The sequence below is a fragment of the Mauremys mutica genome, chromosome 6 (assembly GCF_020497125.1).
Source record: "Mauremys mutica isolate MM-2020 ecotype Southern chromosome 6, ASM2049712v1, whole genome shotgun sequence".
In the NCBI taxonomy this organism is placed as follows: domain Eukaryota; kingdom Metazoa; phylum Chordata; order Testudines; family Geoemydidae; genus Mauremys; species Mauremys mutica.
This window is the reverse complement of record NC_059077.1, coordinates 101,831,461-101,856,290: the sequence shown is the minus strand read 5'-3', so window position 1 is coordinate 101,856,290 and position 24,830 is coordinate 101,831,461. Positions and strand designations below refer to the sequence as shown.

The 24,830-nt window shown below is 39.0% G+C and overlaps 1 protein-coding gene across 5 annotated transcripts in view; it reads left to right on the top strand.

Annotated features, from left to right (window-relative positions):
- Positions 1-24,830, top strand: part of CCDC171 (coiled-coil domain containing 171) — a 204,713-nt gene that overhangs the window by 169,840 nt on the left and 10,043 nt on the right. For 3 of the 5 annotated variants that reach the window (XM_045021612.1, XM_045021613.1, XM_045021616.1), the window contains 2 exons: positions 651-803; positions 16,803-16,907. In XM_045021612.1, the coding sequence (XP_044877547.1) occupies positions 651-803; positions 16,803-16,907 (258 nt within the window). The remainder of the gene's footprint in view (positions 1-650; positions 804-16,802; positions 16,908-24,830) is intronic. The other 2 variants (XM_045021614.1, XM_045021617.1) reach the window with 1 other exon arrangement.

Here is a 24,830-nt window from a genome sequence, read left to right as displayed (position 1 = left end):
AAAGTTACTAGGACTGCCAAATCATTTTTATTCTCTTTTGCTGTTAACTTTATCATCAGTCTGATCAATATTACACAGCTGGAACATTCTTCCATATACACAAAGCACAATTATATTTTCCCAGCTATATTGTAAACAGGTTACTTACTTTAAGAGGGCTGGAAGTTTACTTGATTTCTTTTGTTGCATGCCAAATTAAATCTGTGGGGTTTTTTTTAATGTGAGTTGAGAGAGTGAGTGTCTCATTTCAATTTGAAAATGTGCATTTTTACCTCAAACTGTGTTTGAGGTAAACTTCCCTGCAGATAGAAATTGACCTTACACTGAAACTTGTATTTAAGTACAGTGAAAAATAGTGTCAGCTGTTGAATGCAGTAATCCGTATTTGAAAGTATCTCCTAATTTAAGTGCAGGGTTGTGTGCTTTCTGTAATGCTATCAGCCATTTACAATATTGGTAGGGTTACATAAACCTTTGCTATGTCTTTTCATTGTTAATTACTGCTGCTGAACTTTAGAAAATCTTCCAATCTTTGTTTTCTTTATTAATAAAAGTTAGCTAGTGTGATTCTATTAATGAATTTGGCTGTATGCAAGCTGGCATTTATGTAAGGTCCACACGGTATTGATTATTTATTTTACTTTTTAAAGGCTCTGATTATAAGTTTTATGGATGTCTACCAACTCGCAAGCTCCAGAGTTGCTACACTAGAGAGAGAAATAGCATCTCATCGACATCACATTGCAGCCCTGAAATCAGAACTCCAAACAGCTTGTCTTCGTGAAAATGAAAGCTTACAATCAGTAAGTCTGCTTTCCATACTTTAATTTGATTTTATAATTTGGATATTCAGATTAGTAGGCTGTATCTACTCTCACATTGTGTAGTTCTGATAGGAATGTTTGATCATATTTCTTCAATATAGCTAATTTCATATCACAGTTTAGCACAGTAATACAATATTACCAGTATAAAAATGCTATTGTGATGCTTGATACGTGGCTAAGGGGAGGGTGGTGGATGGAGAGCAATGAGAGGATTAATTTTACTACAATGTCTTGTATAAAGATTTGTTCATTGTTGCCAAAGCTAAAAACACAGTATCATGGCTTCTTTGTCTTTGGCAATGCAGCTGACAGTTGGATTTTGGACCTGAAGCATGCGACTGTCTATAGATGCAGCATGTCCTATTAAGCCAGAATGTTATTAATTATGCGTATAACCAAAATGGTAATTAGAACATGTGATTATTCTCCGTAGGCAACTATACTTATTCATAATACATGTCTAGTGAAAGAGAAATATTATGATTAATCATCTATAAAGTTAAAATCCTATTTCAAGAATCATTTGATGTCTAAAATATTGTTGTCCACGACAAAATTTGGGTTAATTTAAGGCTAATAAGGTGATTCTCCAGATCTGAGAACGGTCTTTAGGGGGATTATTGAATGCAGATATATTTGTGTCACACAGGCATCAGGCAGACATATAAACTGTCACAAATATGTAGCTAAATATGTCTTTAGTGAGACTGTGTAGGTAAGTTGCATATAATTAATACATTTTTCCAATTCTTTCTTTCTTTTTCCTTATTGTATAAAGGGATGAGCGTTTTTTTGTCTTGGGTTTTTTTCTTTCTCCCTTTTCACCCTGGATACAGCAAAGGATAGTAAGGAAAACCGAGGTAATATTTTATACTGAGTGTCAAGTAGGAAGAGGGGAGTCATTAAAACAAACCAAGTAAACATATCAGCAAAGCATTATTCAGGGACTGTGCTTGTGACTTTAGCTCCATAAGAGCTTGCATTAATTTCTCATGGACTCATTTCTACATTGGATCAGCACAGAGGGAGATATTTCCCTCAGTGCTGAACTTAAACTTTAAGATCTTTGGAGGAAAGGTTGAATGTGTGATCTAATATCATCACATAAGTGCAAAGCTGTGTTGATACATTTGTGACTCTAGACAACCTAAGAGGCCTATTGAAATTTTCTTTTCTTTTCTAACCAATTTTCCTTTATCTTTTGGGTACTACTAGGTTTACATGTGTACTGCTGAGCTGCTTCAGTCTTACTAGGTTGCTCCTTTGTCTTTTTATTGTTGAGGGTTTCAATCAAGATGACCACTTGTGTAGCTAAGAGTGGGAAGCCTGCCAAGATTACTGCAGTGAGGTTTGCTTGCCTTTGGATATAGAGAGTTTTGAGTTAAGATTATGCTATTACAGTTTTTGAAGCGCTATTCTATGGTTTGAAATGGCACTATAAAAAGCTATGATGCCTGTGATTAAACTTGACACTTATTGTAAATTATATAATTCTATATACATCATCAGTGCAAAAACTATGTTGTTGTTGTTTGTTATTTGTACGGCAGTGGCATCTGTAGGCTCCAATCACAGATCAGTACCTTATTATGCTAGGTGCTACATGAACAAAAAAGACAACCCCTCTCCTTGGGAGTTTTCAGTCTACTGACAGCCTAAGTATAAGTATTCATGCAAAATTATGGTTTAGAATTTAAACATAACAAAGACAGGAGATTCAAAGTTATTTTTTCTAAAACACCTTAACTCAACTCACTTGTATGTATGTAGTATTTTGTAATATTTGTATATTTTTAAGCTCTGCCCATTAATATTTGCAGTGATTTCAGAAAGCCTGAATTTTAACAAATGTAGCAGTCATAAATTTGAACTTTCAGACTGTTCTGTGTTTTAAATTCTCAACCTTAACACTCCAATAATCTAAATTGTTTGGGATGTTTTTGCATTGAATTTTCTTTCTCAGATTTTAATAAGAAGGCAGTGTGATTGCTTGCTGAAATAGATATATGGATAGATAGTACATGGGAGCTATCCCCTGACATCCCAAAGGTAAGGAGGGATAGGTCCAGTGGCCTATTCTTAGGCTAGCTGCTTTGGCCCGGTATTTCAGATTTCATGCATACTATATAGCACAAAACCACTCTATTCATGAAGCCTTGGAGCACACAATAGTGGAACTGAATGTGTGATCTAATGATATCACATTTAGCCCCCACCCCTTTACCAAAACCGTAAGATAGGAGGGCTTTATCCAGAGAGATTATCCAGTGCATTTATCCAGACTAACTGGTCAAGCTCAATTAGTTTACACAGTTTTTCAGGGTGCAGAGCTTTCGTATGTGCTCGTCATGTACATGTCAATCTGGAACACCAAATCATAGTTTATTGCTAAAATTAATTGTCTGGGAAGTACACTTTCTGTGTGTGTCTAGTATTTACTTAAAACGGTAATTACTAAATCAGATTTCAGTTCTCCATTCTACTCTTTCTACCATCCTGTGAGTAGTTCCAAACTGATGTTGGTTTTAACTTCATCCTATTTTTGGTATTTTTCTTCTTTTGCTTACCACCCTCTGGCTGTCTCTTTCACCTGTTGGTGTACCTCAGTTCTCACCTCCAGTTCCATTCTCTCACAGACATTTTCCATTGTAACTTAGTTTGATCCTCTTTCTTCCACACTGTTTTCTCACATGCTTAAGCAATGTTACTTCTCTGATAGACTTCTTCTAAAACCTGCTACCTAGGCCCCATCTTCCCCTCTCTCTCTGCCCAAGATTTTGCTGATTACTGCCAGAACGGGTGCAAGGATGTTTTGCGCCCTAGGCAAAACTTCCACCTTGCGCCCCCTCAGCCCTGTGGCAACTCTCCGCCCCCCCCGCCCTAAGGTGCCCCCCTGCCCTGAGATGCCCCTCCCCCCTATGGCAGCTCCCCCTGGCCCGGGGAGCCATGCAGCAGCTCCCCGCCCCAGCTCACCTCTGCTCCGCCTCCTCCCCGAGCACACCGTCGCTGCACCACTTCTCCCACCTCCCAGGCTTGCAGCGCCAAACAGCTGAGGGAGAGAAGCAGAGCGGGGCAGCGTGCTCAGGGGAGGAGGTGGAGCAGAGGTGAGCTGGGGCGGGGAGCGGTTCCCCTGCGTGCCACAACCCCCTTTACTTGCTGCAGGCGGCCCTCCCCATGACACCCTGACCCAGGTCCCTCCACCTAAATGCTGATGACAGCCGGGGCAGCTGAAGATCCAGCTGCTGCAGTCGCCACCAAAGGACCCGAAATGCCGCCCCCCCAAATGCTAGTGCCCTAGGCGACTGCCTAGGTTGCCTAAGGGGTTGCATCGGCCCTGATTACTGCAAAAACAAAACTGACACCTTATAGCAAGATGCGTTTATTCTCACTTTTTCCTTTCCATCTTCTCATTTTTCAACTTAGTCTCTGAATCAACATCTCCATTCTCCACTCCACTTCCAGCCCAACTACTTTTCCTCTTGGCAATGAGACACATGGTTATCCTACTTATTTAGTTATATCCAGAGATTGTGGTGTTCATTCACATTCATGCAGAGTGGAATGTGATCAAGGTAGATAAGAGTCAGCTATCAATATTTGTTTTGTGGGGGATAATGAGAGAGGAGTCAATTATTTGGCAAAGGGTGGGAGCAGGGAACATAAGTGGCAGAATGGTTCACAGACCTAACAAAAAATACAAAGTCTGGCCCTGTCTACTAGTCCCCAGAGTATCTTAATCCTTTTTTCCCATTTCTTTCTCCCTCTGTACCGTCTCCCAGGGTGATCTCATTTCCTCCCATGTTTTTTATCTCTCACATCTATGTTGATGATTCACAAATATATTTCTGAGTCCCTGGCCATTCTCCCTTTGTGCAGGCCTGCATCTCTGCCTTTCTCTAATGTATTTTTTCTTGCAACTACCTAAGACTCAGTATGGCTAAAACAGTGCTTATTATTTTTCCATCTAGAGTCTTTTTATACCTTTTTCTGTCATCCTTACTTCCACTGTTCTCTTGGTCTCCTGTGCTTGCAAGCTTGATTTAATTTTTGAGTCCTCTCTGTCCATCTCCCATCTTATCTATGCTCTCTCCAAATTCTGCTGCACCTTACTTTATCAACTTTTTTTCTTGCCCTCCATCTCTGGTACCAAAACATTACGAAATAGTAGAGTAACTACTGTCATTTCCAAGATGTAGGCCTCCCCTTCTGTTTCCCCCACCCAAAATGTATTTGTGAAGACCCTGTTCCTTTTTTCAGCACTCTAACCAGGTTGTCCACCTGCTGGAATCACTTAGCTGTTGTAAATGGTTGTAGCTCCATTTAAGTCAGCAAAGCTACATTGACTTAGCCATCTTTGGATGTGACCATCAGGTTTTAATAGATCCATTGACTTTTAAGAACAGAAGAGACCAGTATGCTCATCTAGTCCATCCTTCTGCATAATACAGGTGAGAAAATTTCACCCAGTTATTTCTGCTATGAACATCTTCCAAGGCCTGCATGCCACATTCCTGCCACAGTCTCCTCCCATGAAGTTCAAAGTTCAATATCTCATATACAAAGTTCTCCATAATTCCTCCCTGTCTTCTGCCCTTATCTCTTCTTATACCTCACCCACTCCCTTTAAGAAAGTTTAGTGCCTCTGAAAATATGTGCTTTATAATGAAAGTATCCTGATCAATGATAACTAATGTAATGCACATTGGAAAACATAATCCCAACTAACATATAAAATGAAGGGTCTAAATTAGCTGTTACCACTCAAGAAAGAGATCTTGGAGTCATTGTGAATAGTTCTCTGAAAACATCCACTCAATGTGCAGCGGCAGTCAAAAAAGCAAACAGAATGTTGGGCATCATTAAGAAAGGGATAGATAATAAGCCAGAAAATATCATATTGCTGCTATATAAATCCACGGGTACACCCGCATCTTGAATACTGCATTCAAATGTGGTCCAAAATAAAAAAAAATATATTGGAATTTGAAAAGGTTCAGAATCGGGCAACAAAACCAATTAGGGGTATGGAATGGCTTCCGTATGATGAGTGATTAATAAGACTGGGACTTTTCAGCTTGGAAAAGAGACGACTAAGGGGGGATATGATTGAGGTCTAAAAAACCGTGACTGGTGTGGAGATAGTAAATAAGGGTTATTTACTCCTTCTCATAACACAAGAACTAGGGGCCACCAAATGAAATTAATAGGCAGCAGGTTTAAAACAAATACAAGGAAGTATTTCTTCACACAACGCACAGTCAACCTGTGGAACTCTGCCCAAGGATGTTGTGAAGGCCAAGACTATAACAGGATTCAAAAAAGAAATAGATAAATTCATGGAGGATAGGTCCATCAATGGCTATCAGCCAGGGTGGACAGGGATGGTGTCTTTAGCCTCCTTTGCCAGAAGCTGGGAATGAGTGACAGGGAATGGATCACTTGATGATTACCTGTTCTGTTCATTCCCTTTGGGGCACCTGGCATTGGCCGCTATCAGAAGACAGGATACCGGGCTAGATGGACCTTTGGTCTGACCCAGCATGGCCGTTTTTATGTTCTTATAACTGTATAACATAATTTGTGACTCTGTAATGGTTTATATATTAAGACCCTTACTGAGGCATACAACTGGAAAAGGTATAATTTAAAATGTATTTATACACAGTCTCATTACTTGCTTATTTCTTGTTCAGCCGTATCTAGCTGTAATAACAGAGTTTGGACTTTGCTTCCAGGTTTCCCATTAAATGAACTCTTATTACTTTACAGTTACTTTAACAGTAGAGGGCTTTGCGTCTTTGATTCATTTTACTCCTCCTTCAAACACATTAGCTTACTACAGTACTTGCACTTTCATTCTGAGTTAGAGTTAACAGTAAGCTTTGAACGGAGAGCTTTGAGTGCTGTACAGTACAGTAGTGGCAAGTCCTAAGCAAGTACTTTTTGGGTGCTTTGGGGCAGGAGCAACCATAGCTTTGGGCAACACATGGCACCACAGATGTCCATGGCAAGCATGTGAATCCATGGTACATATACTGCCAAATGAAAGTCTCTTGTGAGTCCAGTACTGCAGTGAGCTGTTTTAGCGACATGGCATTTTCCACTGTGCTTTCAAACATATTCTAGAAAGTGATAAAAAAACAATTTAGAGCAAAGTTTGCGTTACCTGTAAAAGATGGTATATTTATTCATATGATGTCAGTTCTCCAGAGCCTCTGACCTTCATAGCTTCCAGCCTTGTGCTTTTTGCACGGATGTCAGCATGCCGTGTTTTGTAGAAGTGTTGAATATTTGAAAAATGTTAATAGTGATGACAGAAATTTGGAGCCACAGTTGTGGTGGGCCAGGTAATTGAGTGTTTATCTGAACCTGAATGTGCTCACAGCACTCTGTGGCTTGCTCTGTTCTGCTGCATGGTTCAGGACAGGGCAGGTCAGTATACGGGATGAGATGGGCACCTAGTACAGCACCACAGTGCATCTACCTGGCTGAGGGCAGAAGCATTGAGTAGGTGGCAGTGGTTATCCCTACTCCTCCTCCATCCCATTGGAGTCCAAATTATAGGGGGAAGGGAAGGAGACAGAAAGGGTAGAGACAGAGAATAATGGACAGAGAAAGAGAAATGGGTGCAAAGGAAATGGAAATTTGGTAGGGATAAAGGTGAGGCGTAAGGAGCTCAACATATTCAGTTTATCAGAGAGAAGGTTGAGAGATGACTTGACACATGGAGAAGACACCTGATAGTGTAGAAAATGTTCAGCTTTGCTGACAGAGGTTTAACAACATCCAGTGGCTGGAATATGAAATTAGACAAATTTAGCCTTGAAATAAAATACAATTTTCTTGCTGTGAGGGTAATTAAACATTAGAACAGCTTGCCAAGGGGAGGAGGTGGACTCGCCATCACTTGAAGTCTTTAAGACAAGATTAGATATCATTTTAAAAGATATGCTTTAATCCAGCTTCAGGGAGAAATTCTGCAGTCTGTAGGGGTGGAATGGGGCTGGTGATCATGTTGGTTACTTCTGGCCTTGGAGTTTGAGTCTGTGGGTCCTTCTGTTCTTCCCTTTCATTCATGGGCATAGGGGGAATGAGATTCCCTCCATAGCCCTCAACAGGCACATAACATGTGCAGCTATAATCTGCACATGACTATAATCAAACCTCATGCTTCAGCTGGTTGCCTACAGGGGTCAGGAAGGATTTTTTCCCTAATGCACAATTGACTAGATGTATTCAGTGGAGTGGGAGGTGTTTTGCCTTTCTCTGAAGCATCATAGATTGGCCAGACTTGAAGATGGTACACTGGATAAGATGGACTAGTGCTGTGAGGGGTATAGAGAATCCTTTTTTTAGATGCCTGGTTGGTGAGTCTTGCTGCTCAGAGTCATACTGATTGGGGTTGGGGGAAGAAATTTCCCCCAAAGTCAGAGTGGCAAGAAACTTGGGGTGTTTTTGCTTTCCTCTGTAGCATGGGACATTGTTCACCTGCTGAGATCATCTGGCTATAGCTCACCTAATCAATTCCCTGCCATTTGCAAGAGCCTTGGTGTCGCCTTAGTCTCTCCTGGTCTCTGCCTGTGGCACACAGTTTAGTTTCCTGATGACTGAAATGTTTTTGTCTAACTAAATTATTTGAACTTTATATGTGAGTATCTAGGTGAAATGTAATGGCCTGTGATATACAGGTGGTCACACGTGGTGATCTGATGGTCCCTTTTGGCCTTGAACTCTGTGAAACTGAAAAATGTCAGAGGAAGGGGAGAGAAGTGTGACCCTCAGGAGAGGAGAGAGGCAGATGAAGACTGGAGGAGGGAGTGGGGATTTCATCTTGTCCTTGGAAACAATAAAAGCTGTTGTTTTTTTTGGATGTTTATGCTAACTGATGTTGAAACCCAAATCACTTAGGGTTCCCCCAACTTGCTGTTATTGTGGTTCTGTATTATCTATACTTAATTTTTTTTTGCACTGTTTGGGTGGTGGTGTGTGTTAAGTTTTTGCAAACATGGGTCAACATTATGAAACATCACATAGTGATGCAATATGCAGGGCAGAGAATACAGGAGTTAGAGGGTTTTTGATTAAGCAGGAGACGCAAGTTTGAAGAACAGTCTTGTCCGACAGCTATCTGTTTTTAAGACTCTGATAAACGATGCTTACTTTAAAAAATAAGCTAAATTTCAGTAGAATATTCACTCAGTCTTTCCATTTGGTGGACCAGCAACCAGACCCACCCCCCTTATATGCAAAACCTTCCTTTAAAAAATTTAAAATATTGTATAATGAAAATGTATCATGTAACCTCAGAGCAACCGCTTTCTTTACACTCCAATCTAGCTGCTTAAGGGCAGAGTGCATGTGCTTTGTCTCTCTTGTTCTCTCTTTCACCCTCACTTCACCTGAATCAGTCAGTGTATCAGGATTATGGGGCCTGTAGCTGCCAATGCATGAATGGACTTTGGCCTACACTGCTGAATTGTAATCATTTTTATTGTTCCTCCACTCCTCCTTATTTGGCCTTTTGATTTTGTATGTATGGAAGAAAGGCAGCCCATCTGTTTTAAAAATGCTGGCGGAATATGTCCCTCCTTGGTAGGCATGACTGCCATATCCTGTGCCTTGGAATGTACCTTGACTGGCATATCAGAGAGAATTCTTCCCAGGTGTCACTAAGCATACACAGGTCGTGGCTGGAGCATCTGAAAACTCTTCTTGTCTTTTCCACTACTTCACATTAGTGTGATTCAAAGTTGATTTAGGTAGCATTGAAGGCTTTGGCACTGGGGGTGGTGGTGGTCGGGTGTTGAGATGCATTTGTTTCTAAATACAATGGTTTGTAAAAATGCATTGAAACTTAATATTATCATTGGTGCCTTATTCTTGCAGTGCTTTTTGGTCACTAGTCCAGGAGTAAATATACTATTTCATTCCCTGGTATTAATGACCGTTATATTGTGCTTCATAGTAGAGTATAGAAGAATATTTTTAAAGTAATAAAAAAGAAAAGAATCTGATGAGCCACAAGGGTTCCACATTATTCAGGTATGCTGTATGCATGCAGGACTAAATATCAGTATGGGCAGGACTAAATAATACTTTGAAAATAAATTATATCTAAAAAGCAATAGCTCCATTCAAAAAGTGAAGTTTTACTGAAATACTTGCATTTTGTAGGTAATTATAAGGAATTGGCCATCAGCTAAGTGCCTTACAACACACACCTGAGGCATGCAGGCATCCTAATCTAAACACACATCTTGTCATGTAGTGTTGCTTATATAAGTAATAGTCATAACCAAACAGTATAAATCATGTCATTTAAACTGTTTGGTTATTATATAGCACTAATAAGAAGTATAATAATATGAAACCAGTATTATAAATCACATAACATGACTTGGGGCAAGGTGTTCAAAAAAGTTTGAGTAATCCAACCACATATATTTGCCTTTTTGTAAAGAACACTTCCTTTTCTATGGAAAGCTTTTTTGATATTCAATATGCTAGGTATGTGAACTTTTAACTTGTCAAACTATTTTAACATATTTGAAAATTATAGTAATTTGATTATAATGTTGCCTATAGGCAAAAGGTTCAGTTAATAGAATCCATATGTAATTAAAATGCAGAACTAAATATAATCAGACCCGAGTGACTATTGCCTTCATATTGATAGTTTTACAATGGCCTCTGGGGTTGAGAGTTTGTTAAAGTTACCAAATGCAGCAGAGCTACAGAAAGTGAACAAGATGACAGTTTATCCATTTTAAATTCAACAACATAGTTAAGTGAGAGGCATACAATAACAAGTCTCTGGATCCTCAGAGTTTTAGGAATAGCTCCCATTGGCAGGTGGTAGACGCAGGAGACGTGTGTGCTAGTTGAAGATCTGCACTCAGCAGCAGCACTGTTATATAAACACCCTGAGATGAAGGGTCCTGCTGTGAGCTAGTGATGGCTTTTTTTAAAAAAAGATAATACGGTAACTTAATTTGTCTGAATTCATGTTTGAATCATCTGAAAGTTATAGACATAACACTATGTACCAAGCCACAAAACAAGTTTAAAAAAATTTCCTGAACTTAAAAAAAAAAAAATTAAAAAAAATTATTTTCTCTGGACAGTTTTAAGAGTCGACATCCTGTGTTAGAGTTCTCTAATCATCACCAGCACAATTTACAATCAGAACACACAGAGAGCCAGTTCAGACCAGCTCATCTGTTGACTTTGGCAGAGGCCCTTAATCTCACTGTGTGCAGCTGCCACTGGAGAGATGGGGACTCGGCAGAGAGCCGAAGGAGGGTGGGATACGAGGTTGGTCAAGGCATGAACACATAGGCCTGCTTCATTTCAACAGTCATACACTGCCTTTTTTATAGTCTTTTCATTTTACTGCTTTTTTTTTTAACCTGAAATTAAATGAGGACCTCTCATGAGCCACTGCGCTCCAGGCATAAGAAATTGTAATGTCTGGCTTCCAGAAACTGTCCCGTCAAAATGTGCTTCTGATTAGGTGGCTTAATTACAGCTGTGAAAACAATGTTGATTTAGGCCTCAAGATTCCAGTGCATGTCACCCGTTATTAGCTAGCCTTGGACTGAAGCCACCATTTTAAAACTCTGTACCACTAAAGTCACACACTGCCTGACAACTTTTTAGTTAGGCAGAAAGGTTGCCAGAAGCAACACATTTTATGCAAAATATTTTTCATTGTGCAAATTTCCATTGTGACACTCTTGATAGACACAAAATGGATAGTTACGATTGAGCTTCACCAAGTCCAAAGCCCAAACTTTTGCAGGAAAACTGTTTAAAATAGTTTTTATAAAGTTTGACTGACATAATGCTTAATTTTAATTCCTTTAATTCAGTTTTATTCCAAATCCAGCATGTTGGTTTAACCACCCAATTTTATTGCATCTAAATTTTCCTGACAGTTTCATTTGCTGTCGGGAAATAAAATTGCCATTTTTGCAACATGGGAAATAATGGCTAGCTTCAAAACCAATATGTTTGAAACTTCCTTTGCCTGAAGCAGGTTAAGGCACACACTCAATTTACTTTAGGGGGAAAAAGCTCATTAAATAGTTTTTAATATTTTAATATAATTTAAGTAACCACTTTCACAGTGGGAAAGCTTATTAGGCCCAATGTATTTACATCTGTAGAGAAGTAAATGTTTGGATAATTAGATGGTTTGCAATACTTCCATTTTTCAATACAGTTAATGTTATGAAGATTGTAAATGAACATGATGCATTCATTGCATTTAAATGTTGCATTTCCAATGGCAATAGTTTGTTTTGAATCACTTCCACTTTTTTTCTTAAGTAATTAAAATGTTTCTTGTTTTGTCTGAGTTTAAAAATCTCCTTATTGAAATGAACTGGCTGGTATGTGTGTACGTTCGCTCAAGGTAGACCTGTGCTTTTGGAACAGTAGGATCTAAATTCTAATCCCACTGTTGTCATGAAATTCAAAACTTGCATGCTGTGCTGCTTAATGGAAACCATGACTTTCCTCAATGGCCACAGGTTTCTTCCAATATTAAACACAAAACAAATCTTTCAAGCTATTGGCTGAGCTGCAAAAAGGGAGGATTATGTTTTCAGGAAGCTAATCTGTCTCGTCCCTTTTGTGTTAATATTTTGCATTTCTCTGGCAGTAATTATTAGAGGGAAGTTTTTCTATGGAAGTATATGAATGGAGAGCTCAAAAACAAAGGTACTCAACTTTCCTTTAAATTGAGAAATCTGATTCCAAGATCAGAGATCAGATAGGCATTGAGTCCTCAAAATGTCTCTCTTCCTTCTGTCTTAAATGCTCAGGACAGTACAACAGTGGTATATCCAAGAGTAATTAATGGAAAACTACAGTTTGGAGAGAGAACTGATTTGGATGAGGAGACATGTCCAAAATGTAGATTCAGTTTTGCCCCTTTGGGGAAAAACTTATCCACACTGTACACTGCATTAATAGAGGAAATGCAAGTAAATACATACACTGCATGTTGTCCATCTACCAAAGGAGAATATAATCTAACCCTTTTCTGTGAAAAATGGCACTTGGCATGACTGAAGTTTAACGTTAAGGAAGGGCTCACTTTATGCTGAGAGCACCTTCACATTATAAGGAAGTGGTTTTATGTTCCTGAATAATGTACGCTTAGTTTTATTCGCCAACCACAGTACAGCAGCATGCATTTGCTTTCTGCCCCCAGTATTCTTTGCTTCCTCTTTGCCCCTCATCCCATTCCTCTTAAAGCTACAGTGTCCATCACATCCGAATAGAAAGAATTTTTTAATATAACTAACAATACTGCCAACACTGTGGTAGGAATAAAAGCACTGTGAGTGCTTGACAGGCTGTTTTTTTGAGAACTGGATATTATAGACCAGGACACTTAACCCTCAAGTAAAAAAAATTTTTTTTACAAAAGAACTGAGCCAAGGACATAATTTTACTGGTTTTACAGAAGAAAAGGAATATTCTATACAAAGGAAGCCAAATTCACTTCTTTCCAGACTTAGGGACTTTTATTCAGGCTAGGAGGTGCTTCCTCCTTCCTTTTGAAGAAGTTGTTTCAAGATAGAGGGCTAGAAGTGTCTATTATTCCCTGTTAAACTGTGGGTTAAACATAAAGGGAAAGTATGTTTGTTCTGGGGCTATGAATCAGCCAAGACATTTTTGGAGGGGATTAAAGAATAGCTGAGCCTGAATTACTCTGGCTCAGAGACTTAGATGGGACCTGGATTGAGGGACTCCAAACTGTCATTCTTACTGTTGTTCATTTGACATATTTAAGTAACATCATGTACAATATACTGTTGTGAATCATGATTTTCTTGTTCCTGCATTTGTTTTGTTTTCTGTTTCTGGGTATTTCTGGTTACGAATAAAAATATGGTAGCATTTATAATGATAAAATTCAGTAGTGATCGTCCTTCATTAGTATATACAGTAAGATGTTTTGCATGTGGTTAAAGCAGATCAAAATAACAGTGCTTTTGGTGGCTTTCATCATGTTTCTCAGTATTGCTTTGTGATGCCACTTTACGTCTTTCTGAGGTGATAGGATACAGGGAGCACCAGAGAATGGGAACTACAGAAGAAAAAAAGAAATCCAAAATGTGTTCATGTCTCTAATCATTCCTTAGACTAGGGGTTCTTAGGACAAATTATTTGGTGGCCTCAGAGTGTGGCCACCAACTCTTGCTGGTGGCCACTCTTACACTTTTTCCTAAAATAGTTGGTTATCTTTAGGAAAACCAAATAAATATGCACATATACACGTCCAAATGATTGTAATTTATTTATTGCTAACTAATAAGTCTGTTGTGAAAAGTGATATTAATAAACATACGGGTATCACTTTTCACAGCAGATTTACTTGGTCCTGGCAAGCCTGGGGACAAATTAAGCCCTGGATGGAGGTTGGGGGAGACAGTGGGAGCCAGAGGAGATGGGGTGGGGGCCTGGAGCCTGAACCCCTGCGGCCAGAGCCCGGAACCCCGTGGCCGGAGGACAGGGTCCAGGGATGGAGCCTGAAGCCATGTGGCCAGCCCCTGGGGGTCTGCCACTGCACAGGCAGAGCCCAGGGCTGGAGCCCGAAACCCCACAACAAGAGCCTGCTGCCCCGCCACCCCAGGGCTGAAGCCCAAAGCCTGAGCTCCACCATCCCTCGGAAGGTGGGGAACTCACTGGCTGCCTGCTCCTCCAGCATTGTGCCCCAAGTGTCTCCAAAGGGGGGCAGGGCCCGACCCCTGCTTCTGGCCCCACCATTCAGGAGCAACAAAGAGGGGGAGGGGGCTCTACTTTGCCCCTCCCCTCTCCCCCTATCACAGCCCAGGAGGCTGTAGCCGCGGTGGCCGCATTTGAGAAATGCTACCTTACCAAGACAGCCAGTCAAAGTGTGGAGTCGGTGCTTCTCACCCCAATTTGTTATAAATGTTGCTGTTTAGATTTGACCAGGATTGAGAATCTATATTGATTAGAAACAGATAAAAAAGGAGGATCCATTTTTTCTCATCAGGGCATTTGAAACGCTTGATGCTATTTCCTGTACATTTGAAGATTTTAAGTCCTTTCAAAAGAATTTTTTATGCAGAATCTCATGTATTATGATTGATTATCTGTACTTCCCTCTGGATTGGAGCGGGAGCTGGGTGATCTATTTACTTGCTCTCTCCCCTTAGAGGAGAGTGGAGCTAGTAGGGTGGCAGATCTTCCTATAGAGGGAGGTAGCTGGGGTACTTCTGCTTCTCCTGTCAGGTACTGCTGCTGCTCCACCTGCTGTTGGGAAAAGCCTGGGAACCACAGAAACTCCCCAGCTAGATATCAGTGGCTAAGGTTGCTCCCACTTCAGATTCCCCTGTACTACCTACCGAGTCCTCACCTCACTAGTAAAGGAGCAGCGATTTGGCGTAGCAGCACTCGCCTGAGCCCAGGAGAGGAGATGAGTGGGAGCAAAAGAGAGGGAGAGCTGCAGTTCCTAGCAGTTCCTCTTACTTTAGCTACAGGTGGAACCAGTAATGCTTTTTTGGATAGGGGTATATCCCCACAGTTTGACGAGAAATAGCAGCTTTGCTTTTTCTGTTGCACCCTTGTAAAATGCATGCCTTTACTTTGATATTTTTACTAGGGAGAAATATATTTATGCAGAAAGACCTTTGTTAATATGCTTCAACTGCTTGATTGTTTGCATTTTATACTTTAAAATTTCTTTTGTATATCTTTTTACTTAGTTTTACATTTTAAAGTATGTTAAAAGGTCTGACATACACAGATAAAAGATAGGAAGTTCAAAGTTAGGGCATAAAAAATTAACACTGTTCTTAACTCATAATTGTGTTCCTTTTAACATTGACATGACTTAAGGGCATACTGTCAGCAAATAACATCTTAACATTTATTTTTATTGGGTGGTATACATTTAAGTCACACCTCTTTATATTAACTAAACATATGTTTATTTGCTTTTGGGGTATTTTAATTAAATATATAACTCTTTCATAGCAGGCTGTGAAATCCACATCACTTAGTGATGGTACAGCTGTTCCAGTTGATCTGGTAAAGACTTATTTACTCTATAGATCAGGAGGGTTCCCTGGAGCAATTCAGATCTGTTGAGTAAGTGGATATTTAAACAAGTTTTAAAATATGGACTTTGTACCCAATAGACTAGATAGCTTCATTCTGTCAGAGGAAAAGATGTTGTCATGGTAATTTTCTTAATTTAAAACAAATATTTACTATAGTGTACTGTCTCTTAAAAGTAAAATTTGTTTCCTTGCTAGTGTTTTTCTTTCCTTCATTGTGCAGGCATTAGTTTGTTGTTACTGTTGTTGGGTTGTTCAGGAGTGCTGGATTGCTGACATCAGTTTTTTTTTGTTTTAAAAAAAGCCAAAGCATTTTTTTAGGAGGAAAAGTGGTTACCTTTTAGTGTGCAATAAGTATGTATACACAATTTTTAAATAATGAAGTTTAGTATTGATAGCAGCTAGAGAACTGTTCTGCTCTGCTTAATACTGCTACGACTTTGAGTATATACAAAGTGACACTAACATAGTTGCAGTGATTTCCAAGATCCCATTTCATCCTCTTCAAATGGCGCAATTGATCCAATTGGTATACTCTGTTAAATAGGGTCACTTGGAATCTTCAATGCCATGTATTGCTTTGGGGATCCAACACTTTTGAGTCTGAGAGCCAATATAGAACTGTGAAGTTGGGGTTCATAATAAGAACACTCGAACATACAGGTAATATCACAAAATGTCCTAGTGCTAAAACTAATATGCTCACTCATCCATGCCATACATGGGTGTGGTTATTATAAATACAGTCAGATTGGTTAAGGAAGCAAGCCCTTAGTGGCCAGAGGCAACACAATGGAAAAGTTTTGGAATGCTCACTGATTCTCCAACCTTTGAAACAGTGGTTTCTAGGACCTTGTTTGTCTTCCCAATTGCATAGCTGTCCGGGCAGATGTACACCATTGGACAGGGTCACCATCAGGCTTTCAAACTGTCTGGTTTCCAGGCTTCTTCACTTGGGATTTTGGAAACAAAGCACTCAAAAGTAAGTGAAATTGAGCATATATTGTCATTTAACCAAGACTTTGCCAAGCTTCCTGGTGCCAAATACCTATCAATGCCATATTTATTAGAACAATTGAAAAATCTATCACTAACTATTACTAGCAGAAGTGGTTTATATTTAATTACTGATCCCTGTGAGCCAGAGGGATATGAACTTCAGATATAAAGTTTACTATCTTCTGTATGCAAAATGTGACAATCAGAGTTCAAGTATATTGGCTGGGAGGTGTGGAGAAGCCTTAAGTGTTGTACTTGTTCATTTTCCAGTGCTGCCAATTCAGGACTTTGAAAAACCCTAAATTCATTCATTAAATAATGTTTAAAAATCAGACTGCAAGATTATGTTTGTTAAAGTAGAGGATCTAATGTGGAGTCCTGATTAATAACATGAGATTGAAGTTATGCCATTTTGGAACAAAAAACACCAAATTATAGAATTATCTCTTTGTAAAGAGCTAACAAAATATATCAAATATTCCACAACTTGTATGGTAAACAAAGTAAAAAGAATATATAGGAATGTAGGAGAGCATATAGGAAAAATATATAGGAATTGCATTTATAATCCTGCGATAACTGCATTTATTTATTATATCAAAGTTTTCAGGGCTTTTAAAAATATTTTCAAAATCTCCTTACATGTTCCTTATGAAAATGTCTTCTGATTAAAATTTTACATGCCTGACTTCAGTCTGTAATGTTATATGGTTTTTAAAAACTCCACTGAGCTTTCAGAACACACATTTGGCTTATATACTAAAGGATGAAATTCCATTAACAATTTGTTTAAAATGTTGATTTTCATACGATGTGATCGGTATGCAAAAAAATATTAGTTCCATTTGCTTACGGCATTGAAACTGAATGTTTAGCCTCATATAAAGTGATATTCCAGTACCTGAACTAGCAGCTGAACTTAGAAATTGATTGTGCTCTTGAATCAAATAAGTATACAAGGTTCTGTTGAACTAATTATTAGGCTTTTATTTAATCACAGTCTGAAGTATAACTGTATATATGAACGGGCCAAAAACAATAGAGACAGTAACCCTAGTTCACCCACACTCAAATTGTTTATAACTGATAAGCTTGATTCCTTGCCCAGTTAGTATAATTTGGGTCTTGCATTTACAAAAGACCTACATGTTAGACATTAAATGAAACTGAGCCTAAAACATATGACTATTTATTTTAAACTATTCAGATTTTAACTGGTATTTTCTGAGCAATGTCTCAGAAAGGCCAGTTCTTTTCTTAGGCTAGTTTCTGATTTAAACAACCCACAAGTGGCTGATTCTACTCTCAGGGTACATCAGCAGGGTACATCAGGAATAACTGCATTAAAATCAGTGCCATTACATTGGTATAGAACCAGTGCAAGTGAGACCAGGATCAAGCCTGGCTGTTTAATGCAACACACTTTTATGTTTGACAGCATTCTCAAGTGTACCATAGTCTGCTAATAATGCAGTTTTCTTTTTTACTCTAAATCATCTCCTCAGTCCTGAATTAAATCTTTTTACTGTTAGGCTTGTTCCACAGTCATCCTTCAGGTTATTTCATTTAGGTGATTTCTTTCTTAAAAAATACTTGTTTTCTAAGTTACCTGAACTTTATAAGAGCAAAGCTCCCCTCCCAGCTATTCACTGGATATAACCTCTTTCAGATACAATAAATAAGACTGTCCTTAAGTTAGCTAGATAAAGCATTACAGGAGGTGGGTGAAACTCAAAATGTTTAGCTTGGAGAAGCATGAAAAGTTTGCATGTCTATATGAAGAATATCCTGAACCTTTTGGGATCCCACAAGGTACAGCTTCCTCTCTGATCCAACATGATCAATGCAATGCAACAACAAACAGTCCTCTCTCTGTCATGATGATATGCTGCTTACAACAATAGTTAACTTGGAGAACTGCAGTATAATGTTTTTGTTCCTTCCTGTCTTCAAAAGGGTCTTTAGCAAAACAGTGTGGTTCTAAACTAAAAATCATAGCTAAAATTAGCTCAGATGAGCTGAGTTACAGAGCTGTAACTTAAAGCTAATGAAGTTGTCCTTCCTGTACTTGCATGCATGTGTGTGCTCTCTGTACAGTGGGCTAGAATTGGTCTATTCTTTAAGCATGTGGAGATAGATTCATTGCCCAAGACTATAAAAGCTCTGTGGCCCAGATTCTCTTGGTTTCTCACAGCCCAACCCCCACCAGCAGTCTGTCATTGGATCCTAAAGAGAATGGGATCTATCAATTTAGTATTTACCTTCCTTTTTCAGGGTTAAGGAGAACACTGTTATGGGGTTCCTGGGATGCAACCTGGATTATGGGACCACTGAGCCCTCTAAACCCACCCACCTGGGTAGTCCCTCACACTGTAATGCTAATGTCAAGCTACAAGCCTCTGACAGGCACTGCGCTTACACAGGTATCCACAGGCAGGGACACACCCAACTGATCTCCCAGCCACTCATGAACCATCATCAGAGATGTGCCAGCCAGTTTCCCACAACTCCTAGCCTTGCACCCCAGAACTTTCCTATCTTGCACTGCTCAAGGCTCCCTTGGGCAGTGAAAGTTCATGAATTAGTTCGCCATTCCCTCAGTGTGGAATAGACGAGCACCTGCCTTTGTAATCTGAGCTGAGATTTCCCAAGCACTTCAACCAAAACACACTGGTTTAGGTAAAATATAAAACAGGTTTATTAACTACAGAAAGATAGATTTTAAGTGATTGTAAATAGCAGGCTTGGAGATCAGAGTTAGTTACTTAAGAAACAAAAATAAATACGCAGTCTTAATCCTAACTTAAACAGACTAAGCAAGATTTGAATCAAGCAGTGTCTCCCCTAGCATATGGTACAAGCAGTTTATAGTTCCTCAGTACAAGACTGGACCTCCTTCCAGCCTGGGACCAAACTCCCAAGTCCAAAGTCTCTGTCTTTCAGTTGGTCTTCCAGGTGTTGAAATGGGAGGTGGGGAAGAGGTCAAGTGATGATGTCACTGTATCTCTTTTTATACCTTCTTCCATCTTCTAGAAAGACCCTTGCTGTGATGTGGGTTGATTTCCTCCATGGTGTAGGTGCCTTCTCTGAGATCACTCTGAGATAGTGGATTCTTTTTTTCATGGGTCGTCAATGCCCGTCTGGCCAGTGGGCATTTCCCAGCCTCACAACATATTTCAATAGCACATATAGCAATACTTCATAACTTCACATACAATAATAGTACATACAATCCAACAGGATATTAATGTTCAACAGATAAAGACTTTTAAAATGATACCTCACAAGGTATACTTTGTACAAAACATATAATGATATGACAGTGGTGAATATGGGAGTACCAGGGTGTTCCTTTGAACACTAATGTGTATTTTCACAACCAAGTAGAGGAAAAAGCCCTCTTTGCTCATCCAAAGGAAAAGAGTTTTTAGAAAGGCTCTATCTATGTCCTGCATTGAAGGCCCCCAGGACCGCCTAGAATCTCACTGTAACTCTGAGTAATATTATTTCATTACCTGAAACTTTTAGGGAAATGCTTGTTACATTTTATTTCTTGAAAAGTAGCCATATTAGCAGCAAATAGCTCTGGCAGAATTATGCAAGTACAGAGCTATTACAGCTTACTCTTACCTTTGCCATCTTTCATAAAGATGAGTTGGTTCTGTGTCCTTGCCATAAATTTCAATTGAAAGTGGTGTCCAGTTTCCACCTCAATCAGTACATTTCTCTTTTGGTTTTCTTCCCTCATCCTCATGACTCCCCTAGAAGCTGCAGCACTGCACAAGAGGGATGTCTAGTGCTCACTGCTTCCATCAGTAAAGAACAAAGAAAAATCTCTTGTTTTTTCATCGCTTATAGAGGGAAAAAATCTAACGGAGGAGTCCATTTCCATTCAGCACCTGTCCAAATGGACTGTGGAATGTATCCAAACTTGCTATAGTGAGGCATATGCTCAGGTGTTGGAGGGGCTCTTACCTTTCCCGAGTTGCTATAACCCACAGGGCAGCTACACAGAATTCACTGCAGACATTCTCTTAGCTCTGTTGTCCAGATTCCCAGGCTAGTGTTCAGATTCTCTCTCTGGGAGGCTGTTCCACAGTCCTGTTTAAACTTACTGCTCCCCCATCCCTCCTGGAAAGTGTGTTATAATTAGAGAATCTTCAGAAACGAAGGGTTGGTAGAGATAATTTAACAAAAGGCAGCTTAGTTTTCTCTATCAGTAGCTGGAATTTACAGAACAAATTGCCTACACAGAGCCATACCCCCTTTCCCCGTCTTCTCTAATTTTTGGAATCACTAAAATATGATTAGATAGACAGACAGGAACTGAGAGAATTAGTTTCATAGATTCCAAGGACAGAAGGGACCGTAATGATTATCTAGTCTGACATGCTGTATAACACAGGCCATAGAACTTCCCTAAAATAATTTCTAGAGCAGATCTTTTAGAAAAACATCCACTCCTGATTTAAAAATTGCCAGTGATGGGAAAATCCACCACAACCCTTGGTAAATTGTTCCAATGAATAATTACCTTCACTGTTATTTCCTATCTAAATTTGACTAGCTTCAACATTCAGACACTGGGTTGTGTTATACCCTTCTCTGCTAAATTGAAGAGTCCATTATCAAATTGTTTGCTATGTGTGTACTGTGATAAGTCACCCTTAACCATCTTCTTGTTAAGCTAATTAGATTGAGCTCCTTGAGTCTATCATTATAAAACATGTTTTCTAATCCTTTAATCATTCATATGGCTCTTCTCTGAACCCTTTCTATTTTATCAGTGTCCTTCTTGAATTGAGGACACCAGAACTAGACGCAGTATTCCAACAGTGGTCACTCCAATGCAAAATATAGAGGTAAAACAGCCTCCTGGATTCATGAGGCCCTTCATATCCAGTCTCAACACCTATCAGCATACTTAATGCCCCATCCTATCAAACTGCTTTCAACAGATGTAGGGTCTGCATTGTATGGCTCATGATTTGAAAAGTATGTATCTATAGAGGCAATCAAAGGTGCTGAGCACCCACATGTACTGATTGCAAATAGGAGTTGAAAGGGCTCAGGACATTGCCAGGTTAACCCAGACATTTAGTGAAAACCACTAGTGAGAAGTGTTAAGTAACCTGGATTTTTCTGAATTCATCCACTTGCAAAAGAATGATAAGTGAGTCCCAGATATATTCTCAGATTCCATTGTCCAGAAAACATGTGGAGAGTGGACACTTAAAATCTTTTTAAGAAAAAGATTTACAATTCATTTGTTTTCTTGGATATATAGATTTATGGATACTAAATATTTTTACTTGTAAGTACTACATACTTAACCAAAATATATAGAAATGTTGATTTTTCTAAATGTCTAAAGATTTTTATAATGCAAGAAAACTGAATCATAGGACTAGGAACAAATTGAAGTGTCTTTTTCTCCTCTACATCATAAAATCTTAGTTAGAAATAATGTCTTTTACCTAATTTTTCATCCTGTATCCATCTTGCTAATACACTATATATATCTTTATTAATTAGAAAGTGATCAAAACATTTTACTGAACTTCTGTAATTTTTTAACTAAAAGGCTTCTGGTAACTGGGTCCAAGGATCTGCTTTAAAATTAAACTTTTGTAAAAGATAGCTTAATGCACCACTGCCATATCTCAGCTTCTCCTGTCCAGTTTAGTAAATAGGATGACTAAATCGTAGTCGCACCAGTTCTGAGCAAAGAGGCAAGAAGGAGGATAGTTAAACATCTTGCTGTGCATGAGCAGTTAGAGGGCAGGCAGACACCATGCACCTTGACCACCTATTATGAAGCTTTTTGCTGCAATGTCAAGTGAAAGCGAGTTAATTGGGTGAAGCTGTAGAGCATGTTAGGGGCATGGTAAAGGGTTGCTGTCTGACAGTTGAATGTCAGCAAAAGCTAGTCAAGTGTGGCTGCGAGACAGAGACCTGTCACAAAGTTCATATGGACTATAGCTGAGCTGAAATATGGTTCAGTCTCACTTTCTCCCTCATTGCATTCAAGCACCTTAAGATTTCACACTGTATGTGTCAACCCTTGTTCTCTAAGCTGTTTTCTCCTAACCCTTCTGCATTCAAATGATTGAACAAAAGATGCTAATGTTTGGCAAAGTGAATGTAAATATACCTTTTTCCTCCTTTTCCGCTGGAGCGTCAATGTACATCCATCTCAAAAAGAAACTGTGGAGGGTTACAGCAAACAATTAGACTGCTTGGTAGTTCAGCTGATAGCTGAATACATTTCTCAAGAAGAGTACGAGACTTGACAATTAAAACTGTTGAATAGGCAATGCTTTCTCGCCAGCACAGGGAAAAAAAGGTTCAGTGGCAAGGACTTCTATACTATGGGCTCCCTGAGACTGCGTGTATTTCTGAGGTCACACACATTCAGTCTCCTCTCACATGCCCACTGACTTGAGGTAAAGTGCTGTGGAGGCAGCTATTAGAAGTACAGATACAAGGAAGATAAACAGTGAAAAGTTGTAGGGAAAACTCACCTATTGGGGAGGGCTTGCCTGGAACTGAGGGAAGCAATCAATTACACATAGTAACAATATTATATACCGAAAAAATGTTCAGAGAAACAGCAAAACAGTTTAATAAGAGTACCGGGTGCCCCTAAGATTGTAAGTTTCAATACAGAACACAAAATAAATCGATAACAATTAAGGTTTGCTAGTCAGATAAAAAATAAAAAGTGTATTTACTCTTGAGAAGGTATAGGGACACTGATAAATAAATAGCGTAAGTGAAAAGTTTCTTTCTATGATGAGAACGTATTCCGTTAGTAAAGAATTAGAAATTTGGGGTTAAATCAATGCATGCTGAGTATTACACTGTGAAAATAGCACCTTATGCGATTAGCCTGAGGTTTCAATATCATTATAGAGCAGTGTAAAACAATGCAGTTTGAAAACTGGGATCTACTAGGACAACGTTTAAAGTGCTATGGCTTAGAAAGAATCTTGAAAGACAGTATAGATTGTGGATTTTAGCTAAGCTATTTAGAAATTATTGAAATTAACAATGCAAAAGACCTAGACCGTCTCCCTGCCTACAAGATACAGTTTACACATTGTGCTTATTAGATATTAAACTGATAATCATGGTTCTAGTCCTACAGGTTCTTCACAGGTACGAAAGTCTTGTAGATTGGCATAGGTATGCCTTAGGCTGTGAATATAGTTCAGAAAAAAATTCTATTCAAGAGCTTTATAGGAAAATGTATGAAATATATTGTCTATTATAATATTAAATCTTATTTTTTATATATATATTTTTAAGCATAGTCTATAGTTGGTGATTCCACTCAGCATATAAAATGCTAGAGCATGCTGGGGGTAGGATAAGAATTATTGTTTCCAGATAATTACCTAATCATTTGGTTACATTCAAACTTTTCCAGTAATAGAAAAGCTATTTAGAAACTATTGGCTAGCAGTTCCGAAAGAAGAAAGTGTGATGTGTACCTTTCTAATATGTAGTGAGTTGGCAGTCTACTGAATAGTTGTCTCTGACAACAACTTGTTTGTTGGATCCAGGAAGAAATGCTGACAATGAAGATTTATACTGCATGTTACTATGTTACTACTTTGTTTGTTACAGAACACCAATTTGAGACCTAGTGCATCAGCACATACAGTTGTGAAACCATTGAGATGGGAAAGAAACAGTTATTCTTGGCTGCTGTACTTTCTTGCTCTGGAAAAGTTTGCTAACGCTCATTACGTTACAGTGGCACCCAGTAGTAGCGCTTTCCCATTTTAAGCACCAGATTTTAGACTTTTCATCATTCTTATGTTTTATTTATTTCATCCAGAGTGAAAATGGCTCCTTCAAGCTACTTCTAACAGCAAAGAGACTCATAGCAGCATCCTGG